General features: G+C 32.6%; 1 protein-coding gene across 1 annotated transcript in view; it reads left to right on the top strand.

Moving 5' to 3' along the window:
• Positions 1 to 571: 571 nt before the first annotated feature.
• The window catches only part of LOC106459295, a 26,009-nt gene continuing 12,704 nt past the window's right edge, over positions 572 to 13,876 (top strand). Inside the window, exons 1-2 of the mRNA XM_013918905.2 lie at positions 572 to 683; positions 11,368 to 11,494. Coding sequence (XP_013774359.1) covers positions 644 to 683; positions 11,368 to 11,494 — 167 coding nt within the window. The 5' untranslated portion in view covers positions 572 to 643. The remainder of the gene's footprint in view (positions 684 to 11,367; positions 11,495 to 13,876) is intronic.

The following is a 13,876-nucleotide window of genomic DNA, read 5'->3' as shown; positions in this document are numbered from 1 at the left end:
CAGTTATTCCATTTTTTTAAACACACTTTTTGTGTATTGTGCTTAGAACATTCTATGTGAATTACTTAAATAGGAACAAACTATTTTTGTTTACTTATTTGTTTCATCGCAAAGCTAAGTCGGTTGCAGAATGAAACCCCGAATTCCAGTGCTATCGGGGAATGATTTTTTTACATACACACACACTTTTTATTTGTCTTTAGTTACAATTATAAAATAAATACGGGGTTTGTGGTAATAATATGAAATGTACTTTTTTTCTTATGGTCATCTCTCTTTCTGGTCTTTCCAATAATTTCAGCCCCCATTCGGGTTTCGGTACCCGTGGTGGGCACAGCACAGATTGTCCACTGTGTAGTTTTATACTTAACTACAAACAAACTGTGATAAAGCAAGGAAATGTTCGTGAAACCTAAAAATAAATAAATGTATAAAAACGAAACGTTAGGTAGTGAATAAAATTCACAGAAGAGTTTGATTACTGAATTTTCCTCTTGCAATCGATGCTGAAAACTATACTCCCTACAGTTGTCAGTAGGATAATCCACTGTGCAATATATAAACACAAGAAGCGGATTACAACTTCAGAGCTGACGGTTGCCAAGTTGTGCTATTTTTTAGACGCTGACAGAGGACTTTTAAGATGTGGAAATTGTCGATGTTTCTATTATTAGTACTTCAAGGTAAGAGTTTACTATTTTTCTTTTCTCTGTTTCGTTGATATAAACACAATAAATGTGGAGTTTACAGTTAAATATCCGCTACATTGATATCATTCTTATTATTTTCATTCTAATAAAATACGCATTTTCGAAAACTTTTATAGATATATATGTTGCTGTGGCACACGCAAGAAACTCTAGTAATACGTATGCGGAAAGGAGATTGAAATCGGGGGAAATATTTTAGGGCTAAAACCAAGGAGTAAGAGGATGAGAATAGGCTTAAACTCAGGTCGAGGAGAAAAGGAGTATTTCTTAAAGAATAAAATAAAGTAAACATTGAACATACGAAAATTCAATGTTTCTCCTTTCCATGATTATTTAGCCAGTTAATTGAAAGGAGAATAGCTAACATTTTAATGCGATATGACAACTACAACATGTGGCGGTTAGTAAACTTGTCCAGTATATATTGCGTACACACTGGCTTGGGAAAAGAGTTTATGGGTGATCCTATTCTTCAACATTATCCTTACAAATAAAGTTATTCGCCTTGTTATATTAAACTTATTCTTATCTAAGTAGGAAGGATGTAAGAGTGAAAGAAGAACAAAGGAAGGTTTTAGAATTACATACATATTTTTCTGAGTACAAAAGAAAAGTTTTGGGATAATATGTCACATTGTCTTGTTTAAAAACGAAAACCTGGAGCGATGTTCAACCTGTTATGCGTATATTGAATGCTGTTTATATTTTTGCTTTAGTGAGAGATGAGGTTGATACTAAATAAATCCATTAAATTATTTAAAACTCTTATGTTTTTACTTTAATTTTAGAAAAGATTGATTTATTCTCGGCTTTGTTTGTCTCTGTAAGTTCTACCTGTAATAAGATTAGTAGCACAGCTTTCAAAATGAGTAGCATGTTACAAATATCTAGTTAACTTTCTTAGTGGTGTAAACTACACAATGGGTTATCTGTGCTTTGTTCACTGCGGGAGATCGAACCCCGAATTTTAGAGCATAAAGTCCATGAACTTATCGCTGACCCAGCAGAGTACCTTTAGTTGGAAAATAGAAGCTTTAAGGTGACCACAAAGGTCTTCTTCAGATAAGAGAGACTTGAGTATGTTCAGACTGTTCGTACTTCTTATAATTTGATAATATGTATTTACTTACAAAGAACTTAAAATACAAACTTGCAGTGAATAAGAAAAGGTACAATCTGTTCTAGTAGTTAAAAACTGTCACTTGAATTAATCAATAAAGAAGCAGAAGAATTAACATTTCTAATTCTAATGATACTTTCATCAACAACAAAATAAAAAGTGAAAACTTCCGTTGGTGTTATGAAATGAGATTAAACAAAAACAAGAGCTGAAATCACTGAGCTCTAGCCAGTTGAATATGCGATTCAACTTGACAGCCTTATGGATATGTCTTCTATCCCTTTGAAGGTGTATAACATTGAATCACTGAGCTCTAGCCAGTTGAATATGCGATTCAGCTTGACAGCCTTATGGATATGTCTTCTATCCTTTTGACGGTGTATAACATTGAATCACTGAGCTCTAGCCAGTTGAATATGCGATTCAACTTGACAGCCTTATGGATATGTCTTCTACCCTTTTGACGGTGTATAACATTGAATCACTGAGCTCCAGCCAGTTGAATATGCGATTCAACTTGACAGCCTTATGGTTATGTCTTCTACCCTTTTGAAGGTGTATAACATTGAATCACTGAGCTCCAGCTAGTTGAATATGCGATTCAACTTGACAGCCTTATGGATACGTCTTCTATCCTTTTGACGGTGTATAACCTTTCACTTTGACGTCAAAGCTTCATAGTGACAAAATATAGCACAAAACATTTAACACCTCAGCTAAAGGCTGACTATTTATTGCTCCATTGTCCAATTCAAATGTCGAATTGACAACATCGCAAAGATCCAACAAACCAATAATAAAACAGAGCCACTTCAGATTAGGAAGAACTATGGGTGGCATCACTCATTTGTTTATGTGAATAGCACTTAGGCGGCGCTGTAATGAAGGCACGTGTCCCCATCTTACCACACCTAATTAGTTCTACCTCACAGACTCATTAGATAGTGTTGTATGAGTGCTTTCTATTGAAGTTTATTTCTTTGAAATCAAAATCATAGAATAAGAAATAAAAAGTATTCTACGATTGAGAGGTGATTATACTTGTTATTTATGAAGTATGCTTTCATAAACAAATATCACAGGAAGATCCGGCATTATTTCATAAAATTGAGTAAACAAAAAGACCATCGTTTAGAATGAGAAAAAAAACCTGCTGTTAGGTTATATTTCAGGGTATATTAAGTCTTTATTATAATTCAGAAATAGATAACAACGATATACCAAAGAAAATGGTTGAAATGTTTCTTGTATAGAAATATAGAAGAAATACCCCCATTTTTACAAGAAAAAAGCAAATATTTATTCATCATTTGTTACAAATTCTGTTGATGCTGAATGAAGGGATTATTCATTTAGACGAATATAGAGAAACGTTGATACTTAAAAAAGGGCGGATTAACCATATAATTACGTTTAAGCTCATTAGCAAGATATGATGCATAAGAACCTTTTATTCAAACGCAAGTAACATTTATGAGTAACATTTTTATTATTTTTTCAAATACTCAATAGTCTTTAAACATCACTGTTGTGGCAGAATCCATAAATCGTGATTTTGGTATTTTTATAGCCTACTGTATTTACTATCACGGTTAAAGTTTGGGAAAATGAGATTTTGTTTGTTTGTTGATAAGCACAAAGCTACACAATGGGTTATCTGTGCTGTGCCCACCACGACTACGGGAATCCAGTTTTTAGCGTTATAAACCCACAGACTTACCGCTCAGGGGACGAGAAAAAGGAAATCCGTTAATAATTAAAAAATATACATCTTCTGCTGACTAATTAAACATTTCTGTGATTGGTGTAACAATCTCATCTTCATCAACGACGATGACATTTGAGCCAAGAGTATTCCTGACCAGCTTCAGCATGTGACAAACATGATTTAATGTAATTTATTACTATATCAAGCAAACTATGCTTACAGTTGAACATATTATATATGAATACATCATTTTAATTTTAAAATGCCAAAGACACACGTATTATTTTACCAGACAAGTGCCCACTAACATTGATGGTAAAATAAGTACAATTACAAATAAGCATAAACAACAACGAGTTTAACATTTACTTATTTAAACAATAACACTTTCCAAGACTTTGCAGTAAAAAACACCAATAAACAGCTGTAGTAAAAGCTATATTACCAAAGGCAGAGATTGTTTGAATTATGAGCTATCTGAAACAATCGTATTAAAACAAACATCATTTTACATTAACACATGTTACAATACCGCTGCAAGCACATGATAGTTTAGTATAAAAGATCTACATAAATAAGTTCGTGTAGATGATGAGGCTCTGAGTCAACACAATCGCATGAAATTACCAATAGGAGTGATCATGCTTAGTAAAGTGAATACTTGTATCTTATATTAAATACAGTTTATAACACGCCAGTTTTGATGGGGTTTTATTTGTCACACATATGTTACAAACATTACCCGTTTTGAGGAAATATAGCAAGAATCTATAAAATCCATTTAACTGATACAAAATGAATCTAAAATGAATACTTACAAGTGGAAAATCCTGTTACATCCCTCAATTAAATACCAATGAACTAGCGAGTGTGTGTTTATATACGTTTAGTGTAACCGTACAGATAAATACGAGTAATGGTCAGTCGAGACATGACTAAATAGGTTTTTGTAAACATGTCTAAATAAACAAAAAATAATAATTTCTCTGCCTACCAACTTTTAGCACAATATGTTACAAAGTTCATCGTGTGTTACCAGCAAACTGGTAAAAACAAACAAATCAAAACAGACATTAATAAATAGCTATATGAGGGTGGATACATAGGTATAACTTATATAGGTGAGGGGATATATCCCCGTTATTTTTTCATCAAAAATTTAGCAGTAACATTATATTCCTCATAATGGGCTAAGTTTCGTATTAATCACATCAGAACTCGAAAAAAACCAACGTCAAATACGTATTTAGACACGAGCCATACGATGTGAGATGTGTTCTTGCTTTATTTAGACACGAGCCATACGAAGTGGGATGTGTTCTTGCTTTATTTAGACACGAGCCATACGATGTGAGATGTGTTCTTGCTTTATTTAGACACGAGCCATACGATGTGAGACGTGTTCTTGCTTTATTTAGACACGAGCCATGCGAAGTGGGATGTGTTCTTGCTTTATTTAGATACGAGCCATACGATGTGGGATGTGTTTTTGCTGAATATGTTCTGAGTCTTACTAATAACAACCATCTTCAGTTCCTCGTCCCTTATCTCAACCTTATAATCCCTTATCAGTTTCCATGAATTCCTAAATACTGCTCATCCTTTTATAAAATTTACTCTTGCGTATTCAACACCGGGTAGAAGTTTACCATTTTTAGATACGAACATTCACGTTAAGGATGGGAAAATTACCACTAGTATTTTCACCAAACCATCTACTAAATATCTTTGCCTTCATTCTTACTCACATCATCCCCTGCAATTAAAAGAGGTGTAGTTATTGGTTTTCTACATAGGATTGATAAGTTATGTAATAATGTAACCGCTGTGAACGAAGCAAGAGAAAAACTAGTGATTTTTTATGGAATAATGCTTACCCACAAGAGTATATCCTAAACGGTATACAATATTTGGATATACATAATCAAAGCAAACAGGTTTATATTAACCAAAGTAAAACAGAACACAAATTTAAAAGTCACGTTACGTGGGTAGTAACTTATATAAGTGATAACATCTCTACAAAACGTAAGAGGGTAATTAAAACATCAGGTTTATCTGTTAAGGATGTACAAAAACCAGGCATCTCCCTTAAATCTCTAATGACGAGATCAGCGTATAAGAAAGAAACGCAGTGTGTAAACAAGAAATGTAAATCACTTAAATGCGAACTATATGGTCAATGCCATGTCAAGAACGTTGTATATCAAATCACCTGTGGCATATGCTCTAACACGTATATAGGTGAAACAGATAGAACCTTACATGATAGAATATCAGAGCACGTACTAAAGCTTAATACTAATAATGCTATTGAAGAGCATTATATAGAAGAACATGGAATTCCGCAAACGGATAATGTATTATCAGATGTTAAGATCTTAAGTAAAGGTCGTAGTTTTCTGGATCGCAAGATAAAGGAATCCATTTTAATACAGAAATATAAACCTAAAATTAATAAATATAAAGGTTCTCCTTTAGTATAGTAATGTTGTTTGATTTATATTATAGATAATTATATACTCCCAAAATAGTTTGTATATTATTTGATGTCAAGGTATGTATAGATTGATTATGATGATAATAGATTATATATTTATATGCATATATATATATGTAGGAATACCTGTAGAAATGTGAGTATATTAATGAATATGGGGATCATATAGAATACATAAAGAAATATTTTAGTAGCCATAAGATTTTATTGTTTACCAGACGATCTACATTCATTGTTCATCTTCTACTGTTGGCTTGGATTGTTTCAACAATCTAAATTCAAAAAGGTTTGATAATATTATTATTAAGTAGGTACGTGACTTGTTATTCGTTTAGCTGGTGATTGTGGTCTAATTTGTTTTAGCTTCATTTGAGAACTTGTATGTGATTGTTTACTCCTGACAAAGCTGTAATAGCGAAATATTTAAGAATAAAATTATATTCTGGAGATAAAGGTCAGAGTTTATTTGCATTGATAAATATGTCTAGTAAAATATTCCAGTTTGCGTTAAAAAACTTAAGAATAGAAATAAACAATGCTGATTATTTATATATGTATATAAACAACAACAACAAAAAACTGTTGTGGACACAACGACACATAATAATTATTATAATGTTTGTTTGCCCGAAATAAGAGCCTGACATGCTTTGGTTGTTAAGGCACTCTACTCACAAACTGTAGGTCGCGAGATCAAAACCCTTCGCCGAACATGCTCGCCTTTTCGGTTGCAGGGACATTATAATGTGACAGTCAACCCCACTATTCGTACGTTGGTAACTAGTAACCCAAGAGCTGGCGGCGGGTGTTGTTGTCTAGCTGCCTCCTCTAGTCTTATCTTTTCAAGATTAGGAACAGCTAGAGCAGATAACTCTTGATTGTCTTTGTGCAAAACTCAAAAAACAAACAAAGAAATCACACTAATAATATTTAAGAGATAGCTGCAGTAGTCTTTTGTTTAGATTGATATAACTTCCATACAGCAACAAAGTTTATTTTCTTTAAAGTATTTTCGACTCTGTCTTCTTACATTAATAACAGTGTATTTAAATTACCAGCAGCGTTCGAATAATTAACAACATAAATAAGTTTATGAGCTTAGGTTTAAGCTTGTATATATAAGTTGTATTAGATACTTTAACTGTTCGGATTATGTAAAAGCTGGTATATTTAAAAGGCTGTCATTCATATTCTGGAAAAAATCGATTCCAGTAAAGGTTAAAGCCCTATAATTATAATGTAATTGCTATGGAGTCACGACAACAGCGGCGCTACTCTCAGTGAGATGAACCAATCGATTTTATTCTTTTAGAATAAGAAATTTGGCGTGTAACGGTAAAATTTTCGGTATTCGTAGTTTAACATCTAAAACTAACATAGGCCGTCATGAACATATATTTGTCATAGCTTTCTTATACTTTGGTCGGGCGTGGCCTAGTGGTTAGCGTGCTCGGACTGCGAATACGAGGGCTGTTCTGTTTTACGAAACAGAGCAAAATTAGATGTCGTGAAAATATTATTACTATATTGAAATTCAAATTTTTAGGACCTGGGTGTTCGTATACAAGAACTTTTCTTTTTGTCATACTAACTGCTTTGGTTCAGCCCTCCAAATTTAATGAAACCTTAAAAAACTTATTCGATATTGAGGTTAATATAACATTTCGTTGCGAAGTTTCAAAGATTGAAATTGGAATGTTCAACCTGAATAGCATCTTATGGGTTACGTGGACTAAACGACCAGGTCAAAGGCCACTGGGGCTCGGGCATAACTCTCTCTCATTTCAAGTTATTGGCCAGATGGAAGGCAACCAATCTGCTACCACAAGAGCTTTACTCGGGTTTTTTGAACGTAATTATGGGATTGATTGTCACTTTTCATAACTAAACCTGCGAAACGTACTTGGCGGCATAACGATTCGTTAGAATCGGTATAAATTTAATGATATAATTTACTAGTAGCGACAGATTCATTCTTCCTGAACATTAAATGTGGCACAGCGGTATGTCTGCGGATTTACAACGCCAGAAACAGGGTTCCGATACCCGTGGTGGGCAGAGCACAGATAGCCCATTGTGTAACTTTATGCTTAATTACAAATAAACAAATATAAATAACTTACTACCAACTGAGAAATGACGTTGCGCCCTCTTCTGGAAACTGTTTTTATAACTAGATTTAGTTACATCTTTTTTTTCTTCTTAGGTATTAAATTTTATGGTCTCAATATAGAACGAACTGGTCTATTATTTTTCGATTGAAGACGGCTAAAATCAATACACTGAGTTATATTGATCAAGTACGGATTGTTTGATTCCAGAATTGCTCTCTTTGTATAAACGTAAGCAGTTTTAGTTTAATGTCGCAAGTGTTTGAAGTTTACAACTTGTATTGTTGTTTAGTAAATTGTGTCTGTACAAAGTTCAGAAAAATATATTATTAGGAGTGTCTTTGTAAGAATCGGTATACATTTAATGATATTTTATTTGCAACGACATATTTATTCTTCCTGAACATGAAATGTAAAATTAAAAACACACGCACACACACATCTTATCATACATTAAGTTAATTATATTCAGGATAAGCATACTGAATGAACTGAAATTTCTGTTGTTTTATTATTTTACTTTATGTATTACGCGAAGACTTGTTTGATTGACTATTCTGTTCATTTACCACTGGCAATTAATGAGAAATGTTGGGTCCACATTGTGCGTAAGTGACTGAACAATAAAGAAAAATTGGAAAGTTGTATTCAGTCTTCCATACTTACGAGGGTAATCATACCAGTAATTTGTCTCTGTATGAATTTCCAACGGTAATCATGTTAGTCAGGAAAGCAATGTTATTCAGTTTTCTCTTACTGCCCCGACTCTCTGGCACCATTTTGTATTTTCTCTCTACTGAACTCCATTGTTCACTTTTCATTCGTGATTGGTGCTGACGTAAATGGAAAGGCGCCTTCAATCTCGTGAGAGAGAGAGACTTCTCTCTAATGGTAGTTCGCGATGAAATCGTTTATTTTGCCATAGCCATAGCGTTATTGGTGTACTTTTTTGCACAAGCAACTTTGGAAAAAAAACTCATCCAGTTTGACCAAATTATAAAAGATTCTTACGTTACAATGAAGTAAGTTTACGCGGGAATGAGATTTAAACAATAAGAGAGAGACTAAGTTTTCTTAGGCCTTATATAATTTTGTTATTTTATAGTTTACTCTCTCTTTCCTTTTTTTTGGTTTCTGGTTGCATGTTTTTGAATTCTCTCTTATACAGCTGCGTATTATTATAAACCCGCCAGTAGTTTAAACACCTGAAATATAATTTTTAACAACCTTGAAAAAATATTAAAGCAAATTAGTCGTTGATCACTTTAAGTTATTCAAAATTAATAACAAGTCTGTAAGGTTTGAAGTATTTATAATAATTAAATCAGTATTCTGTCAAATACTATAATTATTGGAGCAGTTTCTACGAAAAATGCCATTAAGATCAATTAAATTAATTTCGAGATTAGAATTTCATTAAGATATTACCCTTGGCTGTTTATTGCTCTGGTCGTAGTTATATTTAGTCTCATGAATGGATTTAGTACATTTACTTCAGTTTTTAATATATCTGTTGTTTTCAAAACGACAAATTTGAAATTTTACATTATATTATGATTTCGGCAGAAGATATCGTTAATAGAGAAGGTATACAACTGATTATTTGGTGCATTCTAACTTTTATTGGTTTTATTGTTCATGAATATCAATTACAATATTATTCATTAAAACAAATACCAGTAATGTGAGAGTTGTGGTCACCAAGTCGAAGTTCACATGATTATAACAAAATAAGGTATTTATTGACTATATTAATACATACGTTTGTCAGACGATTATAAAAAATCGTCGATTATTAGAATCAAACAACATATTTCAAATCACCAGTAAATAATGACTAATACCATTTAAATCATACAATAATACATAATGTCTTCATTTCAATAAAAATCTGTTACTATGTCCACCTTTAACAAACTCCTTTTTAAACCTAAAATTAAATGGCGAGAAATCCCACTTTTTAGAAAATAAAGCTTGGAGACGGCTTGAGTTGGTAGTAAAAGAAACATTATTACAAATGAACAACAACGTTTCGACAAGCTTACGTCGTCGTCAGGTGATGATGTTGACATAAGCTTGTCGAGCGTTGTACATTTCTAATAGTTTCTTTCACTACCCATTCAAGCTTTATAGTTGAAGTTTCTTCCAAGATGGCTGGTTTTAAGCCGAATAATTTATAAAGGAAATGACAACAGTAGGTTGGTTTCTAAACTAACTCGAAATTAACTGGCTGCTCAAAACGTTTGTGTAAGCTTGATGAGAGGTTGGCTAGTTGATTGACTCTAAGTTAACTGATTTAATGAACTTGTATACTGTATTTGTCTATTAATATAGCTAAATACAATAACGACTATTATGTTCATAATGTATCAATATTTGCTCAAAATTTCACATTATCGTTATTGGTTTTGTTTTAATGAACAATTTAAATTTATGGTATCAATTATACTTGCCATAACACATTAACATTATGCCTAATATTATATTATAACACTATATTCTTTTCACTTTCTTAGAGGGATTATTGGAAAAGGGGAGTATAAAATAATATCCCGACCACCATATTCATTGTCAACGACACATTTAGTCCAAATTGTTCTGAAAACAAATTAACTGCACATGTTCTCCTCCCACATTGCTCTTCCTTTGTCCATTGTGGCTTTAAATCTGAGCTGTGTGACTATAAGCATTTCAGATTTATCATCTGTCTCCCATAAATAACTACCCAATAAGTGCAATACCAGAACTCATCAGTTAGGCGGAAAATATTTGGAAAACCAATAGGTCTAAAATTTGCAATAAAAACATGTTAATCGCAGATGTGTTTGTTTGTTATTTTCATTATCTTCTTAATTTGTACTTTATGTATCGAAATCAGAGATGTGTTTAAACAAGGCATTTCAAACTGGCTGGGATACAACAAACACAACATATAAGTCATTTCTTACAACAACAATTGTTATGGTGTGAGCGCTTTTTCTAAATAGTTGAAATACAATGTTGTTGTAACAAATAAATACAACCATTACCTGTTCTTATGTGTTGGTTTAAAATATTATGTACTTCTTGTAAGCTAGTTAGTTAGTTATAAAGTGAGTTTCATTGGCTTGTAGATCTGATCTACACAGTTAACTTATTTTTTATCAGAAGTTATTAAAAACATATTTTTTTCATGGATACTTTCTTTTTAAGCCATGTTGTTTTAACTTTATTTTCAGCTAGTGTACACTGTAGAGGCTATAAATGTGATGGTACGGAAGCCACTAAATGTCAAACCGGACTCTTGGAGAAAATTGGAAAAGATAGCAGAGGTTTTCCTAAAGCTGTCCTTAATGAACATTGCAGGTATTTCAGATGAAGCTACTCCTTAACAAAAAAAAAAACTATAAAAAATCCTAAACGAATGTTTTACTTTTAACCACACATTTTTTATCATTTATAAATTACCCTGATTTATGCTCACTGTTAAAGAATTTTTCTTTTTGTTAGAATTTAACATTTTACTTTAGTAACCATTTAAACTCTTAAAATGATCACTTTTACAGTTTAAAGGTTTTCAGAAGTTTTTATCACACTTGTGTCTATAATTATAACACAAAACTAGTATCTTTATTTCGTAAAAAGGCTTGTTTCTGCGATGACAAGAAAGGAAATTAGTTCTAACCCTTGCTGTGTGAAATTAGTAAAATGAAGAATAAACAAAAGATGATGTAATGGAAAATAACGAGGAAAGTATTTAAATTAATTATGCTATATAAGATGTATTTATTCAACCGGTATGAATATGTATGGTTATATACATTCGAGATGGCATCGTTGGCCATTTTTTGTCTGTTTTATAACGAGGAAAGTATTTAAATTAATTATACTATATAAGATGTATTTATTCAACCGGTATGAATATGTATGGTTATATACATTCGAGATGGCATCGTTGGCCATTTTTTGTCTGTTTTATAACGAGGAAAGTATTTAAATTAATTATGCTATATAAGATGTATTTATTCGACCGGTATGAATATGTATGGTTATATACATTCGAGATGGCATCGTTGGCCATTTTTTGTCTGTTTTATTTGAATGATTCTTTAACTTGAGAAGTTTATATGGGTAGTACCATTTAGAACTTATCTGAACACCATTGCTATATTTACGTACCTTTTAGTGCTAACGCACTCTAGTGGCAAACTAAATGAGCTTTATAAGTATTTAAAGTGACTATATACTATTAAAATATTGTCGATGGAGCTGTGAGAAAAAAAATATTTCCTTAATTTCCCATTCTAACGGGTCGTGATGATTCTTAATCAAATATACGAAATAACTACGTTTTATCTATTTTCAAATTATTTAAAGAGCTTATGAACTGTTGTGAAAGTCTACTGTTTTGTTCTATGCTGTTGTTTTTTAATACTGGAGGCTGTATCGTAATTCACGAATGACGATAGATTAGATGTCCTCAAAAGTGTTCTGTTTCAAGAGTAAATAAAACCAGAATTAAGAGTAACAAATATTTTCATTTCTTGCTTTTGATGTTCATATGCCACGCTGTGTTGTAGCCTATAGAGTCCATAATTCTTCTCGTGATTCATGACATGCGCACTTTTTCTGACGTCACGACAGCACAAATTGCAACGTTAAACGTCCTTTATGTTTACTGACTGACAGACAACACACTACTGTAAATTGACGCGGGTGGTTAAAACAGGTGCCCTTTCCAGTCGGCCTTCGACCTCCTTTCGAGGAAATATATAGACAAATCTTTTATGCACGTGATTTGAACAAGTTAATCTACTCTGTTAACACTGATTTTCCACAATAAATTAATTCCCTGGTTTACATTTGATAGGCAAAAGTTCCATATAATATGTAAATACGAAACTAAACATGATATGCACTTTTTTTTTACCATCTAGTATTTTCTTATGTAAACGCCCTCGTTTGGCACTCGTCTCGAGTTATTTTGGTCACAAGTAAACCGCAGAAAAATTCATCCTCTACCATCAACGCACTTGTCACGAGACTTTGTTATAGATGCCAAGTGCAAAGTTCCATAAAAATAAGTAGAAATTCTGTTCTTGTTACATAAATAAGCTCTGATTAGTGGCTAAGCGCTCTCCAACATAGCTTTTAACTAGAAAGTCTCTAGCATTATGGATCTTAGTGAAACGACTTAGCTTTCTTTCCTGCGTCAGACAGACGAGATATTTTGGCTTTGTGTCTGTGTGTGTAAGTAGACTAAAAACTTCCGCAGGCCTCGAGTTAGACCAGTTTATCAAGTTACAATTTCCTGATATTCACAAAAGTCACGGATCTTATGAAGCATTAACTTAACTTTTTATCTTGTGGTGCTGGTGTTACTCCACGTGGTCAAAGAAAGTGATTAAACTTTACATACTTTATCTGTATATCATACGCACAAAAAAAAAAGAAAGAAAAAATCATGATACAATAATTCGCTGCTGATTGGATTCAAGCTTATAGAAATGTTTATAGACTACAATTTTCTTCGAAAGTTTTGTCTTGATACTAGGCAATCAAAGACAGTGACGAAAATGAATATTGTTGCAAACACTTAGTTTTTCATGGCCTTTGAACAAAAAAAAAATCATTGTCTCTAGTCATTATAACAAAGAAACTTCTTTCAAATGCTCGTTCTTTTCATCAGTGCAACATCGTGACTTCTTGTTTTTGATAGTTGTAGTGACCCTGGGTGCCAAACAAGAT

The sequence above is a fragment of the Limulus polyphemus genome, unplaced genomic scaffold, assembly GCF_000517525.1.
Source record: "Limulus polyphemus unplaced genomic scaffold, Limulus_polyphemus-2.1.2 Scaffold588, whole genome shotgun sequence".
Lineage (NCBI taxonomy): Eukaryota > Metazoa > Arthropoda > Merostomata > Xiphosura > Limulidae > Limulus > Limulus polyphemus.
Note: the sequence above shows the minus strand (reverse complement) of the source record. Positions and strands in the feature narration are given on the sequence as shown.